At 37.0% G+C, this 25,995-nt stretch overlaps 1 protein-coding gene across 1 annotated transcript; it reads left to right on the forward strand.

Annotated features, from left to right (window-relative positions):
• Positions 1 to 12,026: 12,026 nt before the first annotated feature.
• LOC116262343 (phospholipid:diacylglycerol acyltransferase 1) lies at positions 12,027 to 23,858 on the forward strand. The gene is made up of 7 exons (XM_031641627.2): positions 12,027 to 12,712; positions 13,704 to 13,926; positions 14,057 to 14,340; positions 15,022 to 15,334; positions 21,519 to 21,784; positions 22,250 to 22,737; positions 23,328 to 23,858. Exons 1-6 carry the CDS (start codon positions 12,267 to 12,269, stop codon positions 22,734 to 22,736), a joined length of 2,019 nt encoding a protein of 672 aa, XP_031497487.1. The 5' UTR covers positions 12,027 to 12,266; the 3' UTR covers position 22,737; positions 23,328 to 23,858.
• The last annotated feature ends 2,137 nt before the right edge of the window (positions 23,859 to 25,995 follow it).

The following is a 25,995-nucleotide window of genomic DNA, read 5'->3' on the forward strand; positions in this document are numbered from 1 at the left end:
ACAATGTTGTCAAGTTAGATTGGTTCATAGTATCTTCCCCAAACTTTCACAATCAATTACATACATATTTCAATAAAAATCACACAACATTATTAAGTGGTTTAATAAGTGGTTAAGAGCCATAGACTAAAACAAATAAATTCTCACCAAAGAAACATAAATATGAAGAAAACACACACACACACACACACACGCATGTTATTCATTTTTGTCATGTTTGGGTTGACGCTCAGCTTTTTGATTGTTATATTTAACTGCTATCTTATCTGGACGTATTAGAGATACATTAAAAGTATTAGAAATTTCACAAAATGATCACTAAGTAACTCATCTCCTGTTCTATTATATGTATTGAAGAGTAACAACAATGAAGGATCAACTAATACCCAAGAAGAATGACATATATTTGAGTGAAATCAGTGGTGACAAATATACAGTAAGAGAAGTATAAGCACAACATAATGAGAACATTGGTTGAATAACCATTAGAAATATATGCTTTGTTTAAGGATATAATTGGTTAACTTAAGGATCGGACTCAAATTAGTGGGTGAGTGAGTTGACTCGGCAATTCAGTCAGGTCAAGTCCTAAATATTTTATCGAGTTTTTTTACTGTAATCTTGTAGTGTAATCTACTGTTTCCCTACCCATCATAGAGCAACTTGATCTTGGTTATGATTTGTTGACAACTCTTTATTTTATAAAAGAAGTCATAAATCTTGAAACACTTAGTTTCTCTCTCTCTCTCTCTCTCTCTCTATATATATATATATATATATATATATATATATATATATATATATATATATATATATATATATATATATATATATATATACACTTTTGGCTCTCCTGTTCCATGGCTCATCCGTCGTGCCCTTTAGTTTTCTTGCCCGTCACCCCATGCCATGGTCTTTGCTTTATTCCTTCTTGCTGGCCACATCAATACCTTAGACCATCTCCAATGCCTTGGAATCCACCCTGCTAACTAGTGTTCTCTTTGCCTCTACTCCCCTACACCCTCTCCTCTCTCCTCTCCCCGAGGAAGCTTCTTCTCTTTTCTCCTTTACCTTCCGTTAGTAATGGTTGACAATTTAGGTAGAGATTTTGACTCGTTTGCTGTTGGTGGCGACGGGTTTAGGGAGAGGAGAACGTAACAATTGTATGTCCAGGGACACAACGATGGGTGTTGCTTTAGTTGGATGCATTGTGAAGGCTGATGTTTACATTGCTCTTCACATTGGCCGCAGGCTGACTTCTTCCTCTCTCTCTCTCTCTCTCCCCTCATCCTCCTCCTTTTCTTGCTTTTGTTGCTGCTCAGGTTTTGGTTCTCCATATTTATTTGCTTTTGTTTTCTTTGCTATATATATATATATATATATATACCACCTAATTCTCCTTGGCCTCTGAATGTTCATAAATTGATTGTGAGAAAATATTGTTGTGCTAATGTTTCTTTCATGTCCCCAATAAAAGCTTTCATGAGGGAAAAAAAAGGTTAAAACCCTAAGATCAATATTAGTTTTTACATTTTAAAACAATTGGACAATTCTTGTATGCGCCACATAATGATGAATGTGCCATATTGGTACATAAATTTTCGTGCGCTAATATTGTTAATGATTAAAATACCCTTAGTTCACACTAAACTTGTCCATCAAAATTCATGCTGACCATACCACAAATTGTATGCCATTAGTGTCCATAAATTGCAATTAGATGCCATTAGTACTGACCATACCACAAATTGTATGCCATTAGTGTTTCATTGAAGAGAAAGTCAATTCCAATGACCATCAAACCTTTCCCTTCTTTCAATCAAGCTTATCAAAATGACATAGGAGGACACAAATATGTATGTGGACCTTGCGAGTCGATGCCAATCAATTGGGTCACACGTGTGGGCAGTTGGCCGCATAGTTCAATAAGAACTTCATATTTACATATTGGTCCTCAAATGTGGGTGAGTGCCCCACAGCCACGTATGTCTGGCTCCGCCATTGCACACTCCCAGCAAGCTTGCTCGCCATCGCTGCAGGAAGAGAGAGAGAGAGAGAGAGAGAGAGGATAAGGACTTGTCCATGTCTGAATGTATAAAAGGGAGAGGTAACAGTGGCGTGTTTGGTTTTATGTAGTGAGAGTCAAGGGGAAAGGGATGCATGTCTCTGCCAGTGAGACCTCACCACACAAGAGGGGAGGAGGTATAGATAGATGGAAGGGTCTCCTTAGTGGATGCTGATGAAGTTGCTTTGGGGAAATCACTTGAATGGCTGTTGGGGAGGCCCCTAATCAATTCATTCATCTCTTTCGTCTTTTAGCACGAACTCATGCACCTCTTTAAAATGCCTATATATGAACCCATCAAGAGAAAAACAATGGGCTACTTGCGACTGTGGAAAGCCAGGCAATGCCTGGACCATGCCGGCAAGGGCTAGGCCTTGGTTGGCGGCTGGGGCTCGGAAAGTCAGCGAGCCTAAGAAGAACCTTTATCCTGACTTTGAACACCACAAGTCGGCCCCGATCCTTCATTGATTAGCCTGAAAGCTAAAAATGAGTTTGTCGATTGATGGTAACGGAAGCTTGGAAATTTCGTGTCTATTATTTGTATTGTTCTTTAGAAATAGTGAAGTTGACCTATCGATCCTTGCTGCAATACAATGAATAAACATTGCATTCTTCACAGTATGGCGCGTATATACTCGGACAATTAGATATTATATATGGTTGATTTTCTAACAATATATTTTACTCGAATTCTTCGTCAGAAATCTTTTAACATGTGAGTTTGTAGACGCAAATGGATATATATATATATAAGAAAATATTCTGAGTGACAAACTAGCTAGTAAATTTGTTTGTTTAAAATAGTATGTCTATGCAATCTATGAAGAGTAATTAAAAAATCTAAGTTAAAATAAACCGTGTCCGTCACATCCATATTTATGTGAAAATTAAATATCAAAGACAAGTATGATACATATGAATCTCCCCCCCCCCTTCTCTCTCTCATATAGTAGAGTTATTCTTTTGGAAAATGTGGAGTTCAAATGGGTAGTGTTTGATTGTTGGTCTCTTGAACATTAAGAAGGTAGTTGTCTAGTTGGAGTGGGTACTCAATTAGATTCAAGGGGGTTGACAAAATGTTCCATCAGGATGTTGAGGTCATTGCTATGCAATTAACGTTTTGAGATTGGCAAATTATTCCAATCTAGATGCTCTTTGTAGTTGAACACTACAGTGTTGTTGATGCTCTTTCTACACGATATATAATACAAAAGAGCTGTGCTTTCATTCCAACAAACATGTTTCAAACACAACACAAATGGCCGGCGAGAAGCGGCAGCTGCAACGCGAAATCAATGACAATATGGGAGAGAGACAGAGAGATAGAAATATCGGTACCTGAGGCAAACTAGTCAGCAGTGGGAATCGATGGTAGACAACTAATTGTGCAAGCAATGAGGGAGGAGAAAATTGCATGGTATGCCTCCTTTCAAAAGTAAACGACGATGAGAGAGGTACTTGACAAGTCAGCATCCTCTTGTTGATTAGCTATGCTTACTGCGGTGTCCTTTGGTAAGAAACACGAAATTAGCAAAAGCATGTGGCATTTGTTCTTCCTCTTCCTGTTCTAAAATCATGATAAGAAATAAGTTGAAGCCCCTTTTGCATCGTCGGATTTGAGGCCCCTTTTGCATTGTTCAGCAATCTCAAACAACAGCCCCTATTGCGGTATCTTCCAAGTCTGCACCACCCCATCTGCTAGCTTGAGCCAATCTTCAGCTACAAACGATGCTCTAAGGCTCCACTACTACTTCTTGCGCTCAAGTATTGAATGTCGCAGTCCTCCATTTGGGATCCTAAATTTGATTTCACATTGTTCCAAGGAACCTTAGATGCTAACTAAATAAAGGATTGTCAACAAGGCAGTCTAGTTTTGTATGTGTATGTCCATCTGAAAGATTCATGTTATATTACCTACAAACAGAATAATAGCTTCATGGAGAATGGAGGAAATGGTGAATCAGTGGGGCGGAAAACTTCGTTACTGATCGGTAATACATCCAATGCCACTGAGTGCGGCACTAAATGTCTTTCTTCTTGCACTGACATTTCATTACAGAAAGTGAAAATTCTCAGTAGATCTGCTTGGCTCATTTATGAACGAGGCCAAGGACTTCTCTCATTCTCTGTCAATAGCTCAACTCTTGCTCCCCTTTATCTGGTTTTTCATTTACTTGAAAAAAAACATATGCTTTACTGACATGAACCAAGTAGTTGGCTGAAGTAGGTTTCGTGAAAAACATATTGTTTATTACAAAGTAAATGATCATATAAAACTTTGTAAAGTTGTAAAACTCAGGATGACTCTAGTGAGAAAGGAATCTCAATCTCAATATCTGACAAGAGATACTCTAATAATTAATGGACCACGCACCCTGACTCCTCCTGCGGGTAAGGATCACGTTTTGTTTGGACAAAACAATAGTCCTGACAAATATGTCCCGCACAGATAATATATCTTACATGGAGATTACATCCAACTAAACCACAACCCCCAAGTTGGCATATGGGCAGATCATTTTAATATCCGTACGCAGACCACCCAACAATATTGTATAGAATTGTAGCTGTTTCTTCAATTTGATTGAAGAACAAGACCATATTCTCCAAATGCAAAAAGTTGAATTCAACTTGTGCTCATTTCTTTTATTTATTTATTTATTTTTGTTCTACTTTTGAAATTCAATGAAAAAATTGATGGGAATCTCTAATACTTTTTTTTTTTCTATTTTGTTGCAAAAATTAATTGGTATTTTGAGTCCAATAGGCTTAGTATTCCAGAGGCCAATTCCCCCCCCCCCCCCCCCCCTTCTTTTAATTGACAAATTGTTTTCCATTTTATTAATTGTCGGGGTGGAAATTCTCGCTTAGATATTTTCATTTTCATTGACTCCTATTACACCCCAGAAAATGTTCTTGGCTAATTTTTGAAACAATTAGTTAATTGGGGCATATTTCACCGTTACAAGTGAAATGCCGGAACAAATAACCTCCTCGTTGTTGGTGCATATATATCACAACTTTGTGAAAAGGTCGCTCTTCCAACATTCAGCTCAATTCTTTATAACATTTTCTTGGAAGTTCCATATATATGATTGTCCGGAAGCAAATAATGCAGTTCAGTGCATGCATCTTGAGAGCCACCGAGCAAGAAACTTGTGATATGCAATAGCTTAGGTGGGGCAACAATATGTTAATTAGCAAATGGGGCTATAAGATTGTATTTTGTAAATAGGTGCGCCTGTTTGGACGAATGTATCCCTGCCACTTGACTAAGTGATGTCCCCATTATCTTGTAGTAAACTAATCTTCCAGAATTAAAAAGGCAATTAATCTGGCTTTCATTTTTGTTTGGCTAGCTGTTTATATTTCAAAATTTCGAGATCTAAAACTATCTTAGTGATTAGTCTTTTAGAAATTTGATTTAAACCCCAAAAAAGAAATGGCATTGACTGTTAGATAGGCAAAGTACACGTTCTATGAGGGAGTAAATAACCTTGTATTTACAAAAAAATAAAAGCGATTTTGTCTCAATATCCAAACACATAAACCATTTCTCCAAAACTGATTAAAAAACCAATTTTTTATGAAGCTAGTTTTTACAAGACCAATTATTTTTTAATGTATAAACCAAAGGCAACTAAAAACTTTCAAAAACCTAAAAACTGTCAACTACTAACTATTAATAACTTGCAATTTGTATGAATGGTTGTTGCCCCTTGCTATCTTTTTGATTTGATTCTAGTAGGTGCTACTCTTTTATATTAACTCTAAATAAGATCAATAACTTGAAGGTCGCTTTTACAACTAAAGTGTGTGGCAACTTGCATATCACGTTCTCATCATTATATATATGAACGGTTGTTGTTATTTCTCTCTCTCTCTCTCTGTGGGCAGCGCCAGCGTCCCAACTAGATTCCATTAAAATCGCCGTAATAAATATGACAAGTGTTTCTTTGTGTGAACCCTCACTCACATGGCAGCGTCACAATTAAATTCCATTAAAAATATCTCCTTAGTAAATATCCGAAGTTTTTCTCTCTGAAAGGGCAGTCAAATTCGTTTCAACGGAATTTTTGGAAGGTAAGTAAATACATGTTTCGGTGATTTATTAGGAAAGGTTAAGCCTAAATTTCAAACTTATGTTTTAACTTTTACGCTATGCACTATGAATTTATTTAAGTTCCAAAATAGCCTTAAAGAAGCAAGGCTTCCGCCTTTTTTGTTTTTAACAGTGGGTCCTCAAACTATGGCAACAACTAAAACTTTAAAGTAAGTGACAATAATTAAGGGGATGTTTGAATGACAATCTAAAAATCAAGTTTTGGTTTTGCGCCAAAACACCATTTTAATAGTATTTGATGACAATTAAACTTGGTTTTGACAAAACCTACTTTTCGTCCAAAAAAAAACCTGCTTTCTCCCTAAGTTTTCTAGATAAAGTTAATTTTTATCTTTTTAAGCAAACTTTTTCACTTGTCATCCAAACCAACTTTACAAAGCTAAGCTTTGAACTAGATTTTAGTTTTTACAAAACCTCATAGAAACTTTGGAGCCATATACATATATATATATATATATAAGACGCAGTCCAATCAAAACATAAAATATTATCTGAAACATAAAATATTATCTAAAACATAAAATATTCTTTGTTGACCATGGACTTGAATTTTGCCTCTTACTTTATTGTAATAAAAAACATATGCAAGGTATTATTGTCTAGTGAATATCATTATGCCACTTGCCTCAACCAATTTATGGAAAGTTTCTTTTAAAAGAAAAGAGAAGCTCACCATTGGAATTAAGACTAAATAAGTGTCCACCCGAATCCAAGATCATTTTTCGTTTTCACTTTTTTCCTTTTTGCTTCATCGAAGCAAATGTAGTCTTGCACTAGAGTTAAAATTAAAATATAAAGTCCTTACTTTGTAGTCGTCACTGAATCATATAAGAAAATATTAGAATTGCGAAAAAGGCCTGCTTTTGTGATTACGTTAAAAGGTGGCGAGCGTCTACGTAAAGAGTCGTCTTATGTTTCTTGAGCCAGAAAATTTCTTCCCATTTTTCTGCCGGTCGTGACGGGAAAGTTGAACGGTTGGTGGCCCAGACGCTATCAAGCCAGCCTGCTTGACTCTTGGCGTCAGGTTTACACCCTTCAATTATTTCAATAAAAATTTCGGCAGAAAACGTTAAATTGAAAATTTTCAAAGACGCATAGGGAATAATTAAAAATTATGTTCTGAAGCTCACATTGATAAAAAAAGAAAAAAAACTAAGTGCTTTAGATATATATAATTAACCAGGTACCAATATTATTGGGAATAGGTAAAGGAGTTGATCCAAACTGATGAACATAAATTCATTCTTGTTGAGATTAGACTGGTCTTTATGACTTGTTACCTCACCACCAGCTTAAAATTAATTAATAAAAAGTTGGTTTATCCTTGGTGTGCATTAAAAAAATGGGAAGTATTTCGTATCTATAATTTCATATACGTGCTTCATTTTTATAAATTTCTTAATGAAATTTCACTTTTGATGACAACAAAAAAAAACCATTCATTTTTAAGTTCAAAGCACAGCCATAAAAAGTGTATTTTATTTTTCAAAAAAAAAAAAGACATTAAAAATGCTGAAAGCAGGACAGGTGAAAAAGCTAGGAAAATGTGTTTTAAAGAAAAACAACACAAAAAAATATATTTTCAATTTCTTTCTCATCTTTTTATTTTTTTCATGCTTTGCTTTTTTTGTGTTTTTTATAGTTTTTGATTACCAAATTTTTATTTTTATATTTTTTATATTTTATTTTAAGATTTTGACAACCTTTTTATAAGATTAATTGTTTTGAAATTTGTCAATAATTTTTTTTTGATACTTGAGAAAAACCTACTTATTTAAAATATAGAAATGATATTTGTAGCTAAGGTTGGAGCCCAAAAAATGTGTACCCGGTCCAACATGCTGGTACGATGGGTCTCGGTACTTAGTTTTTATGTATTATTTGATATATAAAATATATTTATATATTAATTTTATATTTAAAATATATATTTTTTATTTTAACCAATAAAACCCAGGTTTCGAACTGTGGCCCGGCTCGACGTCGACACGTGTTTGTAGCTATGACTTGAAAGATGCCCTTTTGTTCAATGGAGTACTGCCGGCTTAACTACACTACAGTTGAACAACAGTCACGAAGGTGCAGTTGGACCGAAAGAGTGCTTTATGAGTGGATGAAAAGGCCGTTGCAGGCTTTATGAAATCCATTGGGTGTAAGCGTCGAAGCCAGTCAAACTAGAAGCCACTTGTCGCTGCGGTTCAGTGACAGAACTTGACACGCATTCATCAGTACCGGACCGGTTGAATGCAAACAAAAGTAAAATGACCGGCGGAGATTCGGGTCACATGAGGTCCTTGCAGTCTAGGTTTTGTATTGATGGTTAGAACTGCACAACAAGTTTGGCTTGAGCTCGACTCGAACTTGCTTGTCAAAACTCAACTTAAACTCGACTCGTTCATAAACAAGTCAAACTTCACTAGAGAATAGTTAAACAAACAACTAAATGAGTTAAAAGAAATGAGACAGACTAAACGAAAAAGAGTTAAATGAGTCGAGTTCGAGCTCGACGCTGTATTGCTGAGTCGAGCTTCAGCTTGTTCTATGGAGCTCGATTGGAGTTTGAACCTAGCTCGAGCTCTAGTTTTTTGAGTTGGGTCGAATTTGAGCTGGCCTAGCTCGAGCTTGCCTGCGCTCATGTGCAGCTCTATTAGTGGTTGAGGCAATATGTTTGGACACCTTAGATCCTGAAGGATGGAAGGGGAATTGTTGAACTTCAAACTGGATCTCAAATAAGCAAGAAGCCCTAACGGAAGCATTGATGTGTATGCCTTGAGGGATAAATTGTGTCTTAAGAGGCTATTTGGCATCATTAATAAATTATTAGGATCCAATAAAACCGCAAAAAAAAAAGAGTAAATTTATGAAACCCTGTAACATAATGTTTTTTGAATCTACCTCAAATTTTGATGCAAAATTATTGAACAATAACAATATGTTTTAAGTGCCAAACGACCCTTGGCTTAAAGTGCCCTAAAAAACAAGAGCACCGTGAAAGCTTATTTGCTTTGGCCTGAAAGGAGGGTTTTGAAGTCTTTCTAGCTGGGCAGCTGCATGCTGAGAGGAAGGACAAAGAAGTATAAGGCATTTTGGATGGGACTCCAAAACCAGGTTTGGAGACATCTAAAATATTGTTTCACTTGGAAAACTAAGTTCTTAAAGTGTTTAGTTGCCCTCTAAATTGGGTTTGAAGAAAACATAGTTTTGGCAAAACTCTTTTTTATTAAAGAAAATGAAAAGCTTGACTATTTAAATTGGGTTTGAAGAAAAGTAGTTTTGGCAAAACCCCTTTTTATAAACGAAAGTAAAAAACCTGACTACCTAAACTAAACTGGATTTGAAGAAAACACAGTTTTGACAAAACCCTTTTTATAAAAGAAAGTGAAAAACCTGACTCCCCTCAATTTGTTCCTACAAATCAGGTTTTGGCGGTTTCACCCAAACAACTAAGCCAAGTTTTGAAATCTCACTAAAAACTTGGTTTGTTGTAAAAAAATTAAATTTTCAATGAAGGTGTCATCCAAACTCAAGAAGAACACAAATTTTAGCATGGTTGGGCACCATGATCTCTTTGTTGCTTCGCCCTTAACTACTCTAGGTAGGTAGCAGGTTCCAATATGTGATTTTGATCACTATAACCAATGTTTTTAAACCCAGTAACTTGGCTGTTTTGGACTCGTGACTCGGTGACTTGAACCTGATTATGTTAACTTAGTGTCATTTAAACATAAAAAGTTTGTAAATTGACTTACTTTCACTTATATAATTAAAAAAAAAAAAGCCAAACTAACATTAAGTGAAGTCACAGTGAAGTTCAACCTTCATGAATTGTTGCAATTTAGCATGTCCAATGGAAAGACAAAAAAAAAACTCCATCAATTTCGTCAATGTTACTCGACTTTTAATAAATTGAACTTATATCTTTAATAAAGTAACAAGCATAACTTATATTTTAACCTAATGAACTATCCACAGCAATAAATATTAAAGCATGAAGTAAAACGAGTTGCCCGTGACTCGGTAAGGGGGCAAGCCGATCCAAGTCACCAGGTTGACTCGGCAAGTTTTAATAACTGTGATGATATTCTTGCTCAAAAGGTACCAGATGTTTAAAAAGAGAAATAACAGCATTATCTTCAACAGTTACAGATGTTAATCGGCTGGTGATCTCCATCTCAACATCAGCCCCCAAAAGATCTCAAGAAAACCCGACATCATTGCCAGCAGCCTCCATCATTGTCTTCAGGGTGAAGCCTTTTTTTTTGAATTAATGTTTTAAATTTTGACTTGAGCTACAATATCATTTTTTTTTAGCACAAGTGAATTTTTTTAAAATTTATATGTAAATTTTTATTTTTTAATTTTTTGAGGTAGGGCCAAGAACCCTGGCTTTGCCCTTGATAGTCATGCTCACATCATCGCCACTGACCCACTCCCAGCCTTTCCCAATTCTCTCACCTTTCTTGCTATCAGTAGAATCCTTATATATATCTCCCTCAATCTGTCTCTTTCTCGCCATATCTCTCTCTCTACAATCTCTCTATATTTCTTTAGACTTATACATGTTTTGATTTGCGCTAAGAGCCGACACACACAAGAATTAAACCAACGAAAGGCTTTCTACCTCGAGTGCCAGAGCTAGGATTTTTTTTTTTTGCTGTTAGGCACTTTAATTGTCAACTCAGGTTTGATGTGGGAATCCCATGTGACTGAAATCAGGTCTAACTTCACTGCAACCAGAACTTTGAAGGCTTGGTATGAGCACTATCCGACACCAACCACATTGTAGCTCCGCTACTGCCTACTACAGTTTCTTATTTGAGCAGATAGGACAAGCCCGTTGAGCAACAAGACTGTTAGTTAGTTTGTTTTTAATTGATCCAAGCAATTATTGTCCTTTTGATGTTGTTTCACTATGCTTACTATTAATTTCACTTTTATAATCTTGTGTTCGTTTGAGATGGTCCAGTATATGTTTGGGGACCCTTACACCTGTGAAGATGGCATCGCTTTAGTTTAGTTTCTCGCCTTTTTTTTGTTTGGTTAACGACAAGAAGAACCAATATATTGAAAATAAACATTTATATTTTGAAATTTTTAAGTTGGTATATGTAAAACAACATTGTTTTGTCTCTCTATAATTTTTGAAAAAAAAATACTATTGGGCTTGATAGGTTGTCGAGGTAAATGACGACTAAGAATGATTGAACGAACGGAGGAAAAAGGCAGAAAACAAAAGAAAAGGCAAAGAAGCAGGCATAGGCGGTGAAGTACGGGGACAATCACCAGAACATCATCCAACCAAGTCCCTACACTTGCTATACTAAAAATAAAGTGCATCTCAGTAAAAACAATGTTGGCAGATTTGACAAGGACGGACGCAATAACCGAGTCAATTGAGGTCCAACCCTTCCAACTATTTATTTTTTGGCTCTTTCCTACTACTATTGTTATTGTCAGGCTTTGTTAATAAATCTTTTTCCCAATTAGTGGAATCTGATGCATTTCTATCTACTTTGTTGATAAACTCTCAACAGATACTTTCAATTTTCTTGGAAGTATTTGACAGTTTATACATTTTTTGGAGCGTTAAAGAAAACATCGAACTACTAATTTCTCTGGTTCCAAAGAGATTCCGATTCAATTCAATGATAAATTTGAAGCTTCCCTGCTTTACCCAGAAACGTAAAGCGATTGCATTGCAGTATTACGTCGTGATCTTCCTTGTTCCTTAGAATGTTATAGAACGTCTGTAACGATATGTAAAAAAGGAAAACCAAAAGGAAACCAAAAAAAAAAAAACACTTAATCTCCTCGTTTAACTCCTAATCAATGATAGCCAACCGATCAAATGGCCAACTGCAGATTTCTGGCGGAGGTTTTGGGACCTTCTCTCCTTCTTAAATCCCAACTAATTAACGATGCTCCCGCGCCTTCGATTGCACGTGGGAATCCTCGATCCTCCTCCCCACAGCCAGGAGGAAGAAAGCCAGCGAATACCAGCAGCACCCACAAACTAAGAAGCAGAAGCGGGCGAGGTCTTCTTTCGTTCGATCTGTGAGAGGAGGGGGAGAGGAGAAGATGGCGTCGATGCTGAGGAGGAGGAAGGCGGCGGAGAAGTTAGAGACGCCGACGGAGGAAGAGGCGAGGAAGGAGGACGGGCAGGAGGACGCTAAGGGGAGGAAGGAGAAGGAGAGGGAGAGGGCGAAGAAGAAGGCTGAGTGGTCGTGCATCAACAGTTGCTGCTGGTTCATCGGCGTCATCTGCTGCGTCTGGTGGTTCCTCCTCTTCCTCTACAACGCCATGCCCGCCTCCTTTCCCCAGTACGTCACCGAGGCAATCACCGGCCCCATGCCCGACCCTCCCGGCGTCAAACTGCAGAAGGAAGGGCTCGTGGCGCGGCACCCGGTCGTCTTCGTCCCCGGAATCGTCACCGGTGGGCTCGAGCTCTGGGAGGGTCACCCTTGTGCTGACGGTCTCTTCCGCAAGCGGCTCTGGGGCGGCACCTTCGGCGAGGTTTACAAGAGGTGGCGGTCCATCCTCATTGCTTTAATTCATTTTCCCGGATGGTTCTCTCCGTTCCGTTCCGTTCTTCTTTTTCCTTCCCATTTCCTTAATGGTGTTAGACTACGGAAGTCACAAGTGCAAACTTTTTGTTGCTTTGCTAACTTTTTAGGGCATATCATTGAGATTATTACTACTTAGACGTATGCGTTTATCTATTTTGAGTTGGGGTTTTCTACTTTCTTTGTTTATATGTAATTAGTTGCTTCATGCTCCATGTAATATGGTGTCTTTGCACGAATGACGTTGATAGTTGGATATTGCAATCGTTTTGTTCTGTACTCTTTTAATCTTTTGTGCTTTTGAAGGGCAGAGGTATGACACGCATGAATATGGAAAGTTTACCAAATATAGTAGGATGTAGCTGCCTGTATTTCTTCCGGTTTTGACTGGCGGATCCTCTGTAGTTAAGAAGGGGGTGTGGAAGTTGGTGGCTCAGCTAGTTCATTTGCAGACACTAATTTTCAGTAGTTTAGAATGGTGATATGTGAGACTTTGGTTTTATGATGTAATGGTGGATGCCGATGGATTGACTGGGGGACCTTTTAATTAGCTAAGGAACCTAGTTTAAGTGAGAAATTTTTGTAGGTCTGCGGTGATACTTGATTTATACATATATGGTGAAGATTGGGTGTTTCCAGGAAAGATTGTGGATCTACAGGATAGACAACAGAAGCCAGGCATGATTATGTGGAGATGGATCTCTACTTTCCAGAAAATTTCCATGGTGTTCCTGGTTATTCTTTCGGACTTCTTTTATGCTAGAAAATTCTAAACTGTCCTCTTGTGATGAAGAGTCTGCCACCATTGTTTTAATGCACTCAACTCTTCTATTTTCCGCGGGCAGTAAAAGCACAGACAATTATAAAACGTTGTTACTCATTTAGTTTGATTTGTACTGGTGCACGCTCACATCTGTTCTTTGTTCATCTGATTTGACTGACTTTTACACAGGCCTTTATGCTGGGTGGAGCACATGTCTTTGGATAATGAAACTGGGTTGGACAAATCTGGTATTAGAGTGAGGCCAGTTACTGGGCTTGTTGCGGCAGATTATTTTGCGCCGGGTTACTTTGTCTGGGCTGTGCTAATTGCAAATTTGGCCCGTATTGGGTATGAGGAGAAAACCATGTACATGGCTGCATATGACTGGAGACTTGCCTTTCAGAACACTGAGGTACTTACAGTATGCACATGTGGAAGCATGTACTCACATCACATGCACATACGTTATTTTTATTCTTTTTGTTGATCTTGCACAGGCCTGTTACCATCTCCTCTATAATTTCCCATAACCTTGCATGCAGGTCCGTGATCAAACACTTAGTCGAATTAAAAGCAATATTGAACTCATGGTTGCCACAAATGGTGGCAAAAAGGTGGTGGTTATTCCTCACTCAATGGGTGTTCTATATTTCCTTCATTTTATGAAGTGGGTTGAAGCACCTGCTCCAATGGGTGGAGGAGGTGGCTCTGATTGGTGTGCAAAGCATATAAAGGCCATTGTGAACATTGGTGGACCATTTCTGGGTGTCCCAAAAGCAATTGCTGGGCTTTTCTCTGCTGAGGCTAAGGATGTTGCTGTGGCCAGGTAAGTTAATGAGTGCATAAAATCATGTCTTCACATACTTATACACTGGCACACACACACACACACTTATACACTGGCATATATATATTTGTGGATTTCTCCATCCAGGTTTGGACGGAGAAATACTCCATCCTTTCACATTACACTGTCCAATGCTGGAAGATTTCAGATCATATATATATATATATATATATATATATATACATGTATGTATGTATATATATGTATGTATGCATGTGTGGTTGTGTGGCCCAATTTTGTTAATGAATGTGAAGGAAAGCAAAAAAATATTACATGATTACGATGGTCCATGGCCTCCTACCATAGGGAGGAGAGAGTCCCTCACTTACTCTTTTGTTTCTGTTATTACATTGCTACGTAACACAGATGCAGGTAGAGCGACAAAAAGGTTACTTTCTGTTTAGAATCATTGATAAAGTCATGGCTTGTTAGATGCTATTTTATTAGTTGTGACCAATTTTATTGTTTATAAATACATATATGTACTCTCACCGGGCCATACGTTAGTTGTTAGTTGGTTGCTTACACATCATATGTGTCCTTATTTGATTGATGAACTCTGAGATGCAATTGTGCCTTTCATTTTTGTGGGACATCTGGTACTGTTATTGACAATCAAGGAGATATTATGCTTGCACCTTATAGCTATGTTTGATGCAGGGCAATTGCACCTGGTGTGCTTGATTCTGAGTTGTTCGGCTTGCAAACCTTACAGCATGTGATGAGAATGACGCGTACATGGGATTCAACCATGTCAATGATACCAAAAGGTGGTGACACCATTTGGGGAGACCTGGACTGGTCACCTGAGGATGGCTATGACTGTAACCAAAGAAAAGCAAAAAATGGCGATGTGATGAACGATACAGACAGCCTAATCTCCAAAACCAAGGTGCACTATGGAAGGATTGTTTCTTTTGGAAAGGATGTGGCTGAGGCACCCTCTTCCAACATTGAGAGGAAGGGTTTTAAGGTAGATTCTAAATTTCAAACATTGTATCACAGTTCACTCCTTCACATGTCTTTGTATTTCAGCCTATGTTCTCATAATGTAACTCTTTATTTTTGTCATTGTATTTTATCATATCTTCTCATAAATTTAACTGTTTTCTCATTTTCTTTTGCCAATCCTTTTCTGCAGCTGATACAATTTTTGTAAACTGAAGTCTAAAAAGTCACAAATTGTTCTTAGGAAGTGTTGATCTGTGATGATTGAGTTTGTTTAAGTGTTTAACTATTGTTCTATTAGAAATCAACATGCACGTGACCATAAGAAAGTCAATCAAGCACTATCCATGCTTGATCAGAAACTGCAAACCTAAAGATTGTGTATGTTCGGTGGATGGAGATTTTTGTTGATAATCTTGGGTTAAATCAACACTGATATTTACACCTGATACCCCCCAGTTCTGCAGCTACATATTGATCATCATTGGTGTAGTATTTCTTCCCATGGATGACCTTTTCAGACTCGCAATGCAGCATGAAAATTGGATTTCTGGCGACACTTAGCACTTTAACAGTCGTTTAATATGAAAGCCCTTCATAAAATGATGTAAATCGTAAAGCATAAAGGCCTCATACATGTATGTAGACATGGAGTACAATGCACAAATGCTGTCGGAAATACTTATTTTTCTATTAGGAATGACAATAACTTTAGGCAAAGTATGCACATCATTTATTTGTAGGCACTAAGCCACTAACCCAACTTTGTTTTCCATGATGTGCAATTGCACACTTCATGATCCTGAGCAGTTTGTAGTTCTATCTCAATTTTGAGAAGGTTAGAAAATACTTGTAAGTAAATGTATATATTTCACATGTGTGTGTGTGTGTGTGTATATATATATATATATATATATATATATATATATATACATAAACTGTATTCATGTGTGATTTGCATGTATGACTATGAGTATGTATGTATAGGACTTTTTGTGTTCAATTTGGTTTTCTGTATTTTATTTTTTGCTTTGTATTTATTTTTTATTTATTGTAGGAGACATTGGAGTCCCCAACGAATACATTTCTAGCCATTGGGTCCTTCAATTGCTTCCTGTCCTCTTGTAACATATTTTATTTGAGTCTGTTTTTACAGCCCTTATTCTTTCTTAATAGAAGTTCTCCTGTTATTCGCTTGGGTGTTTTTCTCGGTTAGGCCTTAGTGTCTGATATATGTGCTGCTTGCTCCTGAGAGGTTTCTCATTGCTATGGTATCAGCTGGTTTTGGGCATTAGTGCCTGTTTCATCATTTACTTGATTGTTGTGTTGACAACAAGGTGTGTTGGGCCTTAGTGCCTTAGTTGTGTGCTGCTTATTGCTACTAACAACAAGTTTATAGCACCATTGGTGCACTGTGTCTCTCATTTCTGAGTTTCCTGTTGTGGAGTATAGATTTATATCAATATTTGAGTATTGTGAAGATTAGATCTCATATTCTTTGGAAGAGATTCAAAGATTAAGGTTTCTTAACATGGTATCAGAGCTTGGCTCTGCACACTCTGTTTTCTTTTTATTTAAGTTAAGGATTCTGCTATGGAGGAACTGATTTTCCTGCTGGGGATTATTGACTGGCTATGTGAGGGTTGAAGAAACTAAAGCTCGTTGATAGATCATGTTGATCCTCGTCTCATCTTAGCGCAGGGTTTGGCTCTCTATTTGCTAATCGTTGAAGCTGCTTTTTTGATGGAATGTGCTGACTCACAAGCCATTTATCTTGTGAGTGTCTATATCTGAAGGAGACAGGAAGATTGCACTCAATCTTTCATCGGAAGGGCGAGGAGAAGAGTGAGGTGAAGAAGTCCTATGAATGTATGTTGTGAAGCACCATTGATCTTCTGCCATTCTTGAGCAGAAACTTTCTGGAAAATCCTTTAAACGACAGGGATTTTCCTATGAACAATCAAGTGACATTTTTTTTTCACTTTGGAATTCGGAGATGAGGTGAAAGTTGGAGAGCAGAGGATTCTGCCACAGATGAAGGGGAGCTTCAATTTGACCCATTCCCGCGTTCTGCACGATGATCCTGAGGCTATCAAGGGTCTCCCAGTGGTTCTTGTGCATGCCGTGAGAAACATTGAACTTTGCAACAGAAATGGCTAGTGCGAGTGTTACTATGTCGAGTACCTCCTCAATCATCAGGTGTACTAGCGCTCTGGATGTTACCAGTTCTTGGTAGATTTGACAATTGCATGATGCCTATTGACTCCATAGTATTGACATTGCTGCCCGAAAAGCCAAGAAGGTGCTTCTGTTCACCCACATGAAGGAAGTCTTCATCCTCACCCATGGCTTCACTGAAACCCTTGGTGATTTTGTTGAGGTAGTCGTTGACTGCCTGATGAAAATGTATGGTTTCTTGCACCTTGTGGTGGGAAACCCTTCTCTTGAATCTCATAGTCACAAAAACGCATTATTTTCGAAAAAAACGCGAAAAAAACATGTGAAAATGAAATCCCATTTAAAACTAAAAAAAAAACACTTTTTAACGCTTTTTTTGTCACTTATTTCATTTTTTTCATTCGTTTTAATGCCAAACAGTTTTTTTCATTTTCTATTTTTTATTTGTTGCAAATCTACTTATCTTTTGATGTTTCTGTAATTATTTTCTCAGTTATTTTATTTTTCCCCCATTTTTAGTTTTTTTTTTTTAATTTTAAAAATTTACCATATTTTTTTCTTTTTTTCAAATTCGCCGTCTTATACCTGAGAAAAACCTCGCCGTTTAAAACTCCGAAACATTATTTGTGACTATGCTCTTGATATTTGCAAGCCATCCAGGTGTCCCTCTCTCATATGTTACTTTTTAATAATTGAAAGATTCACAACATGTCATAGTATAATAATATATTAGTTGTCTGTCTTAGTTATGGACTATTTTCCTGTTGAATATCAAAGGCTTCTTAATGTTACATTTTTGAGAAATGTCTAAATGCCTTTTGTCACTCATTCAAATCCTGTGTTTATCACTGCTTTATGCATATTTGAAAAAGAGTTAAAAGAGGTTTTAACTTTTAATGACTATCTTTGTTTTGCGTCTTTGTAATTGGAGAAAAACCTTTTTTGCACTTGTTTCATATTGTTGATCATTTCTTATCAAGTTGTTTTATAAGATTTCAAAATAATTTCTTGGATTATAATGTTTTCAATGTAAAAGAAGAAAAACCTACAAGAAGAATGTTTTTCAAATGTTTAGTGATCTACTCTCTGTTTGGTCTTATCCTAAATAATTTTGGGCATCTCAGATTGGTATGTTCGGACTGGGGGAGTGAGGTTTGGTGTGACTCGGCAGATCAATAGCTAGAGGTGTGTTTTTGTGACAGTTTTAATCTCTAGTCTCTTGCTGTTTCTATTTTGGGGTTGTGGTCAGCTAGGTGCTCAAACTTATTTGGATGAATAACATTTTTGTTAAGTAGACTTCTCAAAAAATTTATCTTTTTCTTTGAGAAATTGATCTTTTAAAATTTGTTTTCTTTTGATATTCACTGGTCTTACTTGTGTTCACCAAGTCACTTTCTACCTTCCTAAAGGTTATGATTTTAGATGTATGCTAATTTTCTCAAAATCTGGATTAAGAATGCGTTGGAAGTTTTGAAACACTATTATAAAGGATGAACTTTATGGACTTCTATGCATAATGATTGCATCCGTTTTCATCTAAAACTTTAATTGGATGTGAGATACTTTTGTAAAACCTTGTGCAAGATCTAATTGCTTTTAATTGGGGATATTTTTGGTTCTTTTAGTGCACTTAATCTTTCTGAGTGTGGTTTATGGGACTGATATAGACTGCGTTTTGTCTATAAACAGTCTTTACCAGTTTAGGACTGGAGATTCCTATTGTCTTGATCTTGTGAATGACTGATTGGAATGCTTTCTTTGGATTCAGCTTTTAGAGAGCTTTTATTAAAGGTTGAAGGAAGTGCGAAATTTGACACAAGACTCCTTTGAAGCACACATGTAATAGAAGCTGCAACACCACGTGTTTTGAAAGATCTTCTGAATTGCATATGATCGACCTAGACTATTAAGTAGAAGACCTTTGTAGGCTCTCTTCTCTTTGCAAACTTCCAGTGGTGACACAGTTAGTTTTGGTTTTGATTAGAAAATACTTGTAAGTGTATATATATATATATATATATATATATATATATATATATATTTATTTATTTATCTGGATTGGGACTGAGAAATTCTCCGGCCTCTCATGGTTCACTACCGATGTAAATGTGTTTAATCACCCTGCTTGATCCAATTCATTGGATGGCCCTGATTGGACGGAGCTCAAAATGGCTGGAGGATTTCAGCTCCTCCCTCTCTCTCTCTCTCTCTATATATATATATACACATATATATATATACTGTATTCATATGTGTGATTTGCATTTTATGACTGAATTTATATATATCTATATATAATCTGTCATATACATGTACATTGGACTTATTTGTACTCTTTATTTTTTTTGTATTCATTTTGGTTTCCTGTGTTTATTTCTGTTTTATATTTATTTTTTATTTCTTGTAGTAGATGTTGTTGGCCCCAGTGGCTACATTTCTAGCCATTGGGTCTTCCAACTGCTTCCTATCCTCAAGTCCCCTTGTAACATATTTTATTTGTGGCTGTTTTTACAGCCTTTATTCTTTCTCCTATTCCCTCAGTGTTTCTCCGTCAGGCCCATGTCCACAAAGAAAATGAAAAAAAAAAGGGAAAATATCGTGATATTTTGGAAAAAACTTAAAATCAATTTATCGTGATTTTATTGCGATTTTTTCATGATTTTTCCATTTATCTTTTATTTCATGTTTTTTCAACTTTTGTTTCATTGTTTTATTTCCTCTTGTTTTAGTTATTTAATGTGACCACGTAAATGCAATACAATATTTATTATTTTTCATTTCTTGTATTTTTACCTAATATTTTGATTTTTTATTTTCTAAAAAACTGAGATTTTCCCAAGATTTTTTCAAAAAAAAAAAAACTCGAGAAAAACCTTGCTAATAATAACCTGAGAATGATATTTGTGGCTATGGTTAGGCCTTAGTGCCTGGTATATGTGCTGCTTCCTGTTGAGAGGTTACTCATTACTGTGTTACTAGCTGGTTCTGGGCATTAGTGCTTGTCTCATGATTTGCTTGGTTGCTGTGTTGATAGCAAGGTGTTGGGCTTTAGTGCCTTATTTGTGTTTGCTTATTCTTATTAACTGTAATGTTCCAGAAATTTAGTCCCGTATTGAAGATTGTGAAGGATCTTCAAGGGCTTATAAAAGAGGGTCATTAATGAGATGATTGTTCTGTTTCTATCTTTTTTCGGGCTGGAGTTGAAACTGCTAGGGGGCAGGTTGGGATCCGTCGAACCAGGAGCCCGAGCCCAGGAGTGGGTCGGGTTGTTACAGTGGTATCAGAGCAGTTTTAACACTCGGACCTAGGGTCCCACACGCGCGGACGTATGTGCCTTAAGGGGGGTGGATTGTAACGTCTCAGAAATTTAGTTCCGTATTGAAGATTGTGAAGAATCTTCAAGGGCTTATAAAAGGGGGTCATTAATGAGATAGTTGTCTTGGTTCTAGTCTTTTTTAGGCTGGAGCCGAAACTGCTAGGGGGCAGGTTGGGATCTGTCGAACCAGGGGCCCGAGCCCAGGAGTGGGTCGGTTGTTACATTAACAGTAAGTTTATAGTGCCATTGGTACGTTGGTTCTCGCATTACTGAGAGATTTCTTATTTTGGAGTACAAATTTATATTTATACTTGAGCATCATGAAGATTGGATGTTATATTCTTTGAAAGAGATTTAAAGATTAAGGTTTCCTAACATTTACGTGCCTTGAGAATGGAGATATTGGCATATAGTAGTGCTGGAAATATTGTTTACTGACAACCATTTGTCTAGTTGCTTTATTTCCTTTTATCTTGTTTTCTTTGATGCAATTCAATGGCATATTCTGGGAGAAAGGTGCAATATTTGGTTATTCTTGGATAATTGCAATATGATGTCACCTTGGCACTTAACAAGCTGTAAATAACTAAATATGCATGCATTTGCATGTTGACATGCACATGTATATATGGACAATGTTCTTTGTTGCCTAACTCGTTCTACATGAAACTTTGTTGTATTGAATTCTTGATCTGCTCTCTATTTTAACACTTAGGATGCTGTCAAGGATAAGCTACTATCTTCAAATTCGTCCTGTTCTAGTGATGTATGGACAGAATATCATGAAATGAACTGGGCTAGCATTGAATCGGTTGCTGACTACAAGGTGTACACAGCTGGAACACTTTTAGACCTGCTTCAGTATGTTGCTCCAAAAATGATGCAACGTGGCGGAACTCATTTTTCATTTGGGATTGCAGACAATTTGGATGACCCTAAGTATAATCACTACAAGTATTGGTCAAACCCTTTGGAAACAAAGTGAGTGCTTTTCCCAGAATCATGTTATATAACTGGCATGAAGCATTGTTACAGATGTCATTCTTGAAAGGTTTCTATCCTAAGCTCTTCTGAAAAAATGCAAAAAGTTTCAAAACTGCGGAGGATAATGAAAGCATTATACTGCATCATGCATTATGAGCTTTCTTCGTTTTTTCTTTCAAGTACATTGACAACATAAGATTGGAAACTATGCTTAAAATATGCAATTATTTAAAGAGGGAACATGTAGTGTACTCATAAGGAGAAAGGCTTTCTTGAATCTTTATTTCTGAATCATTTAATGTGTTATTTATCATGAGAAAAAGAAAAGCTTTGTTGAAGTTTTATTTCTAAATAATTTAGTCGGTTATTTTGTCATTCTCTTTTCATGAGAAAGTAGCACGTAATGTTTATTTAAGGTCCTTTTAATTCTATGTAATACCATTTGTTATGCAAATGTTTCAGGTTACCGGATGCTCCTGAGATGGAGATTTATTCTATGTATGGAGTTGGTATTCCTACTGAAAGATCATATGTTTATAAACTTTCCCACTCATCAGACACATGCTTCATCCCTTTCCAGATCGACACTTCAGCTGATGACAGAGAACCTGGGAGTTGTTTGAAAGGCGGTGTCTTTTCAGTTGATGGGGACGAAACAGTACCTGTCTTGAGCTCGGGCTTTATGTGTGCAAAAGCTTGGCGTGGAAAAACAAGATTCAATCCTTCAGGCATCAAGACCTATGTGAGAGAGTACGATCATGCTCCTCCTGCAAACCTTTTGGAAGGCCGTGGAACTCAGAGTGGTGCTCATGTTGATATAATGGGAAACTTTCAATTGATTGAGGATATTATAAGAGTGGCAGCAGGAGCTACGGGGGAAGAGCTGGGTGGTGATCAAGTTTATTCTGATATCTTTAGATGGTCTGAAAAGATCAAGCTGAAGCTGTAATGTAAGTAAGCTTGTGGACTTGTTGCATGGTACTCCATATATGTCCAAATACAAAATAGCATGTAGGTATGAAAGCATTAGAGTCGATTTCTGATAAAAGAAACGGAGGTCTGCTCTGGAGACGAGCCAAAATGAGATTTCTTTCCATAAAAGCAAAATGGGAAAGATAAAAGAACTAAGAGCTTGTACTTAAAATTTTACCCAAAACATCAGATACAAACTGAAGATATGCCAACTTTGTCAAAAGAAAAAATGTAAAAGTGCTACGCATACTAGATTTCACTACGAGCATTGAGACTATTGATAATGCATTCTTAAGGTGATTGAATATGAAACCCTCCAGTCTAACTGTTTCTTATCAGCAAAATATTACTGCTTTTTGTAAAATTGTTTTTGTTGTTCTTTAGATGGAGATAAATCAAATTGAAACTGCTGATAGAGTATTATTTCGTGCGAAATCCTAGATTTTATCATTCACTAGCTGGAATTTATCTCATACATTTATCAGGATTTACTGGGCATGATAGTTCCATCATTTCTGCTGTTGTGTTTAAATGTGGTCTAAAATGGATTTTTTGAATGATTTCGCAGAGAAACCCTGGGCATGTGTAGGCACCGGTAAGCTATTAGCTGGTTTCAAGGCTCACATAAGATTTGCTGCTCCAGGAGCAATTTGGTGGCATGTCGCAGACATGCTAACGCATAGAAAGTGTTATCCAATGTAAGTTTGTGGCCTCTAAAGGTTAGTTCGTGGAGTAGTGCTGAAAAATCTCAATGTAGTCCATTATTGTCACCAATTTTTATGATTTTTTTTAAAATTCTTTGAAGCAACTAGATTTAAACCCCTGTATCTAATGCAAAAAGGGTTACATGCCTATACTACTACTGGGTCCTACCGGAAGTTTCTAGCTTTTGCAGAGCTCCTTTTCAGCTTATAAGTAGTGGAGATGCCGCACTAATTATGGTTAAACAGAAGGGAAAATATCTAGCGTCATTGCTTCCACATACTATGTACTTGGCTGGTGGAGCTGCCAGAACTTTTCACTTTCATTGAACAACAATTTGCTTGTCGTGTAAGTTATTGAATTTTAAATCAGATTGGCTTGCTTCTCCTTTCTGAAATATTTTGGGAGTAGGAGGGAGGGTGATTCGACACCTGCACATGATAAGTGGAACAGTCCTTTGTTGCCTTTACACTCTTTATGGCCAAGGTTGAATTTGAGACCCCAAATGTGAATGTCAGCGTTATTTAGAAAAGCCAATGATGCAAATGCAGCTATGACACTCTTCCCCAGCCTTGAACCAAAGAAATTTTGAGTTGGGTTGGATATCGTATGAATCTCATGTTTTACTATTCTAGATCTTCTTCGAACCCCCGTTCCATTATATATCCTTTCAAAGGTCTGAACTATCAAGCATCCTTTAAATAACATTGGGTATATTAATATAATGTACTGTAATCCTGTATCTTAGTTCTGTAAGATGGTCGAGTGAAGACGGAAGTGCTGAAAGGAAAAGCTTGTCTTTTCCCCTACCTTGGACAAGCGCTGATATGACCATTTTTTCCCCGAATGTAGGCATTAATTGCTGTTGCACAGAGTTTCTTTTAAAATTTCGTAATGGACACATAAATCTTACCTTGGCCTGCTGGAATGCCATGGTTGGCAGGTTAGACGTCCAGGGGACCTAAATCGTGTGTGTGTGTGTAAAATTTTGCATGTGATATTTTGTTAGTTATCCATTAAGTTGATCAGATGATCCATGTAAGTTCACTTGTGTTGTACGCTAATGCAACAAGTCAGTTGTATAGCCATTATGGGAGCTGATTCTTGAGCATAATTGTCTTGAGGGACATCCTGCCACTTAGGTTGTCTTTGTTCGTCCAGAAGTTTCCTTCCGACCTGGAATCCGAGTTCAAATATTTGAGCTTCATCAAATTAAGGATGAAAAAATAGATGTTAGTTCCAGATCTGAAATTTTGACTGGTGGGATGGGAAGCTATGGACCGAAAAAATGCCTGTTGGGGCTTGAGTAACGTAATCTTCACCAACATCGTTTTTTCCCCCATCGCTTTGTCCCCAGCCGCATCACTGTAGCTCACCTAAACTGCAGCTGTTGGTCTTTGGAAGGGAATTCTCACCCTCTTCCCCGTCTGGCGGCGTCTTCCGGCGCCATACGCACAGTTTTCTGGTTGTCATCAACCAAGGTGTTCTCTCTCTATCCCTCTCATATTCTTCATGGGTAGGCGTTTTGGTGCGACCACAACTCCCCGTCCTCTTTTTGTTGCCCATCGCCGAAGCAGTCATATTCGAGTGAAAGGCCTCTTATCAGGTGCTCTTTCTCTCAAACGCCTGGTTGGTGGAATAAATTTAACAGGCCACCACATATTTTCTGTTTCAAAAATATCTGTCTGCTTTTATTAAAACTATTTGGGTGGTTGGTTTATCAAATTTAAGTTACCCAGAGAATGGTTAGAATTTAAAAATAATTTTCTTTTCAATGAAAGCTATTGGGAGATGAGCAATGTTAAATGCAATGGGGCGAATATGCTTCGTGACAAGTGTATCATATTCATAAAATAATGCGAAAAATGAAAAACGACTAAAATGACAAATATGCAAGAATAATATAAGAGCATGTTTAACTCATGTTGATAATCGTTCATAGTTCATAAATAGTTCACAAACAATTACTTAATGCACCATATAACAAAAGATCACATGAATTCAATCAGGTGAACACTTAGACAATTAAAAATTAAATAAGAAAAAAAAAACTAAAAGGGCTATGACTCTTCTTATGGCCGATTTTTGTATACGCAATAGCATTCCATGATGAAAATTAAAATCTCATAATAAAAGAGAAAGTAAGCTGACAAGAATGCCACGAAAAAACTAATATAGTTTAACAATATGGTAGCAAAAATTTAAAAAAATGAAAGAGAAAGAGGCGGAAGCTGCTAACTAGCAGCCGCCCTTATTGCAGAACAGAGAGAGAGAGAGAGAAAAGAAGGATGGTCGGTTGTCCTCATTTGCAATAGGTATGATAAAGAATCGGTGGTCGTCAAAGGGAGGGGATCCATTGGGCGTGTTTTGAAGAAGGGCTTAGATGGATATCACCATGTTTTGTTATCACACACCTACGCAGTGAGGCGTGCACCTCTGATAACAATGGAAATGATATGGCATTAATACTACGTTTGACAAACAATTCTCTCCAATTCTCTCCAAATTTAACAGCCATGGCATTTCATTCATAT

Source organism: Nymphaea colorata, chromosome 10, assembly GCF_008831285.2.
Source record: "Nymphaea colorata isolate Beijing-Zhang1983 chromosome 10, ASM883128v2, whole genome shotgun sequence".
Classification (NCBI taxonomy): Eukaryota; Viridiplantae; Streptophyta; class Magnoliopsida; order Nymphaeales; family Nymphaeaceae; genus Nymphaea; species Nymphaea colorata.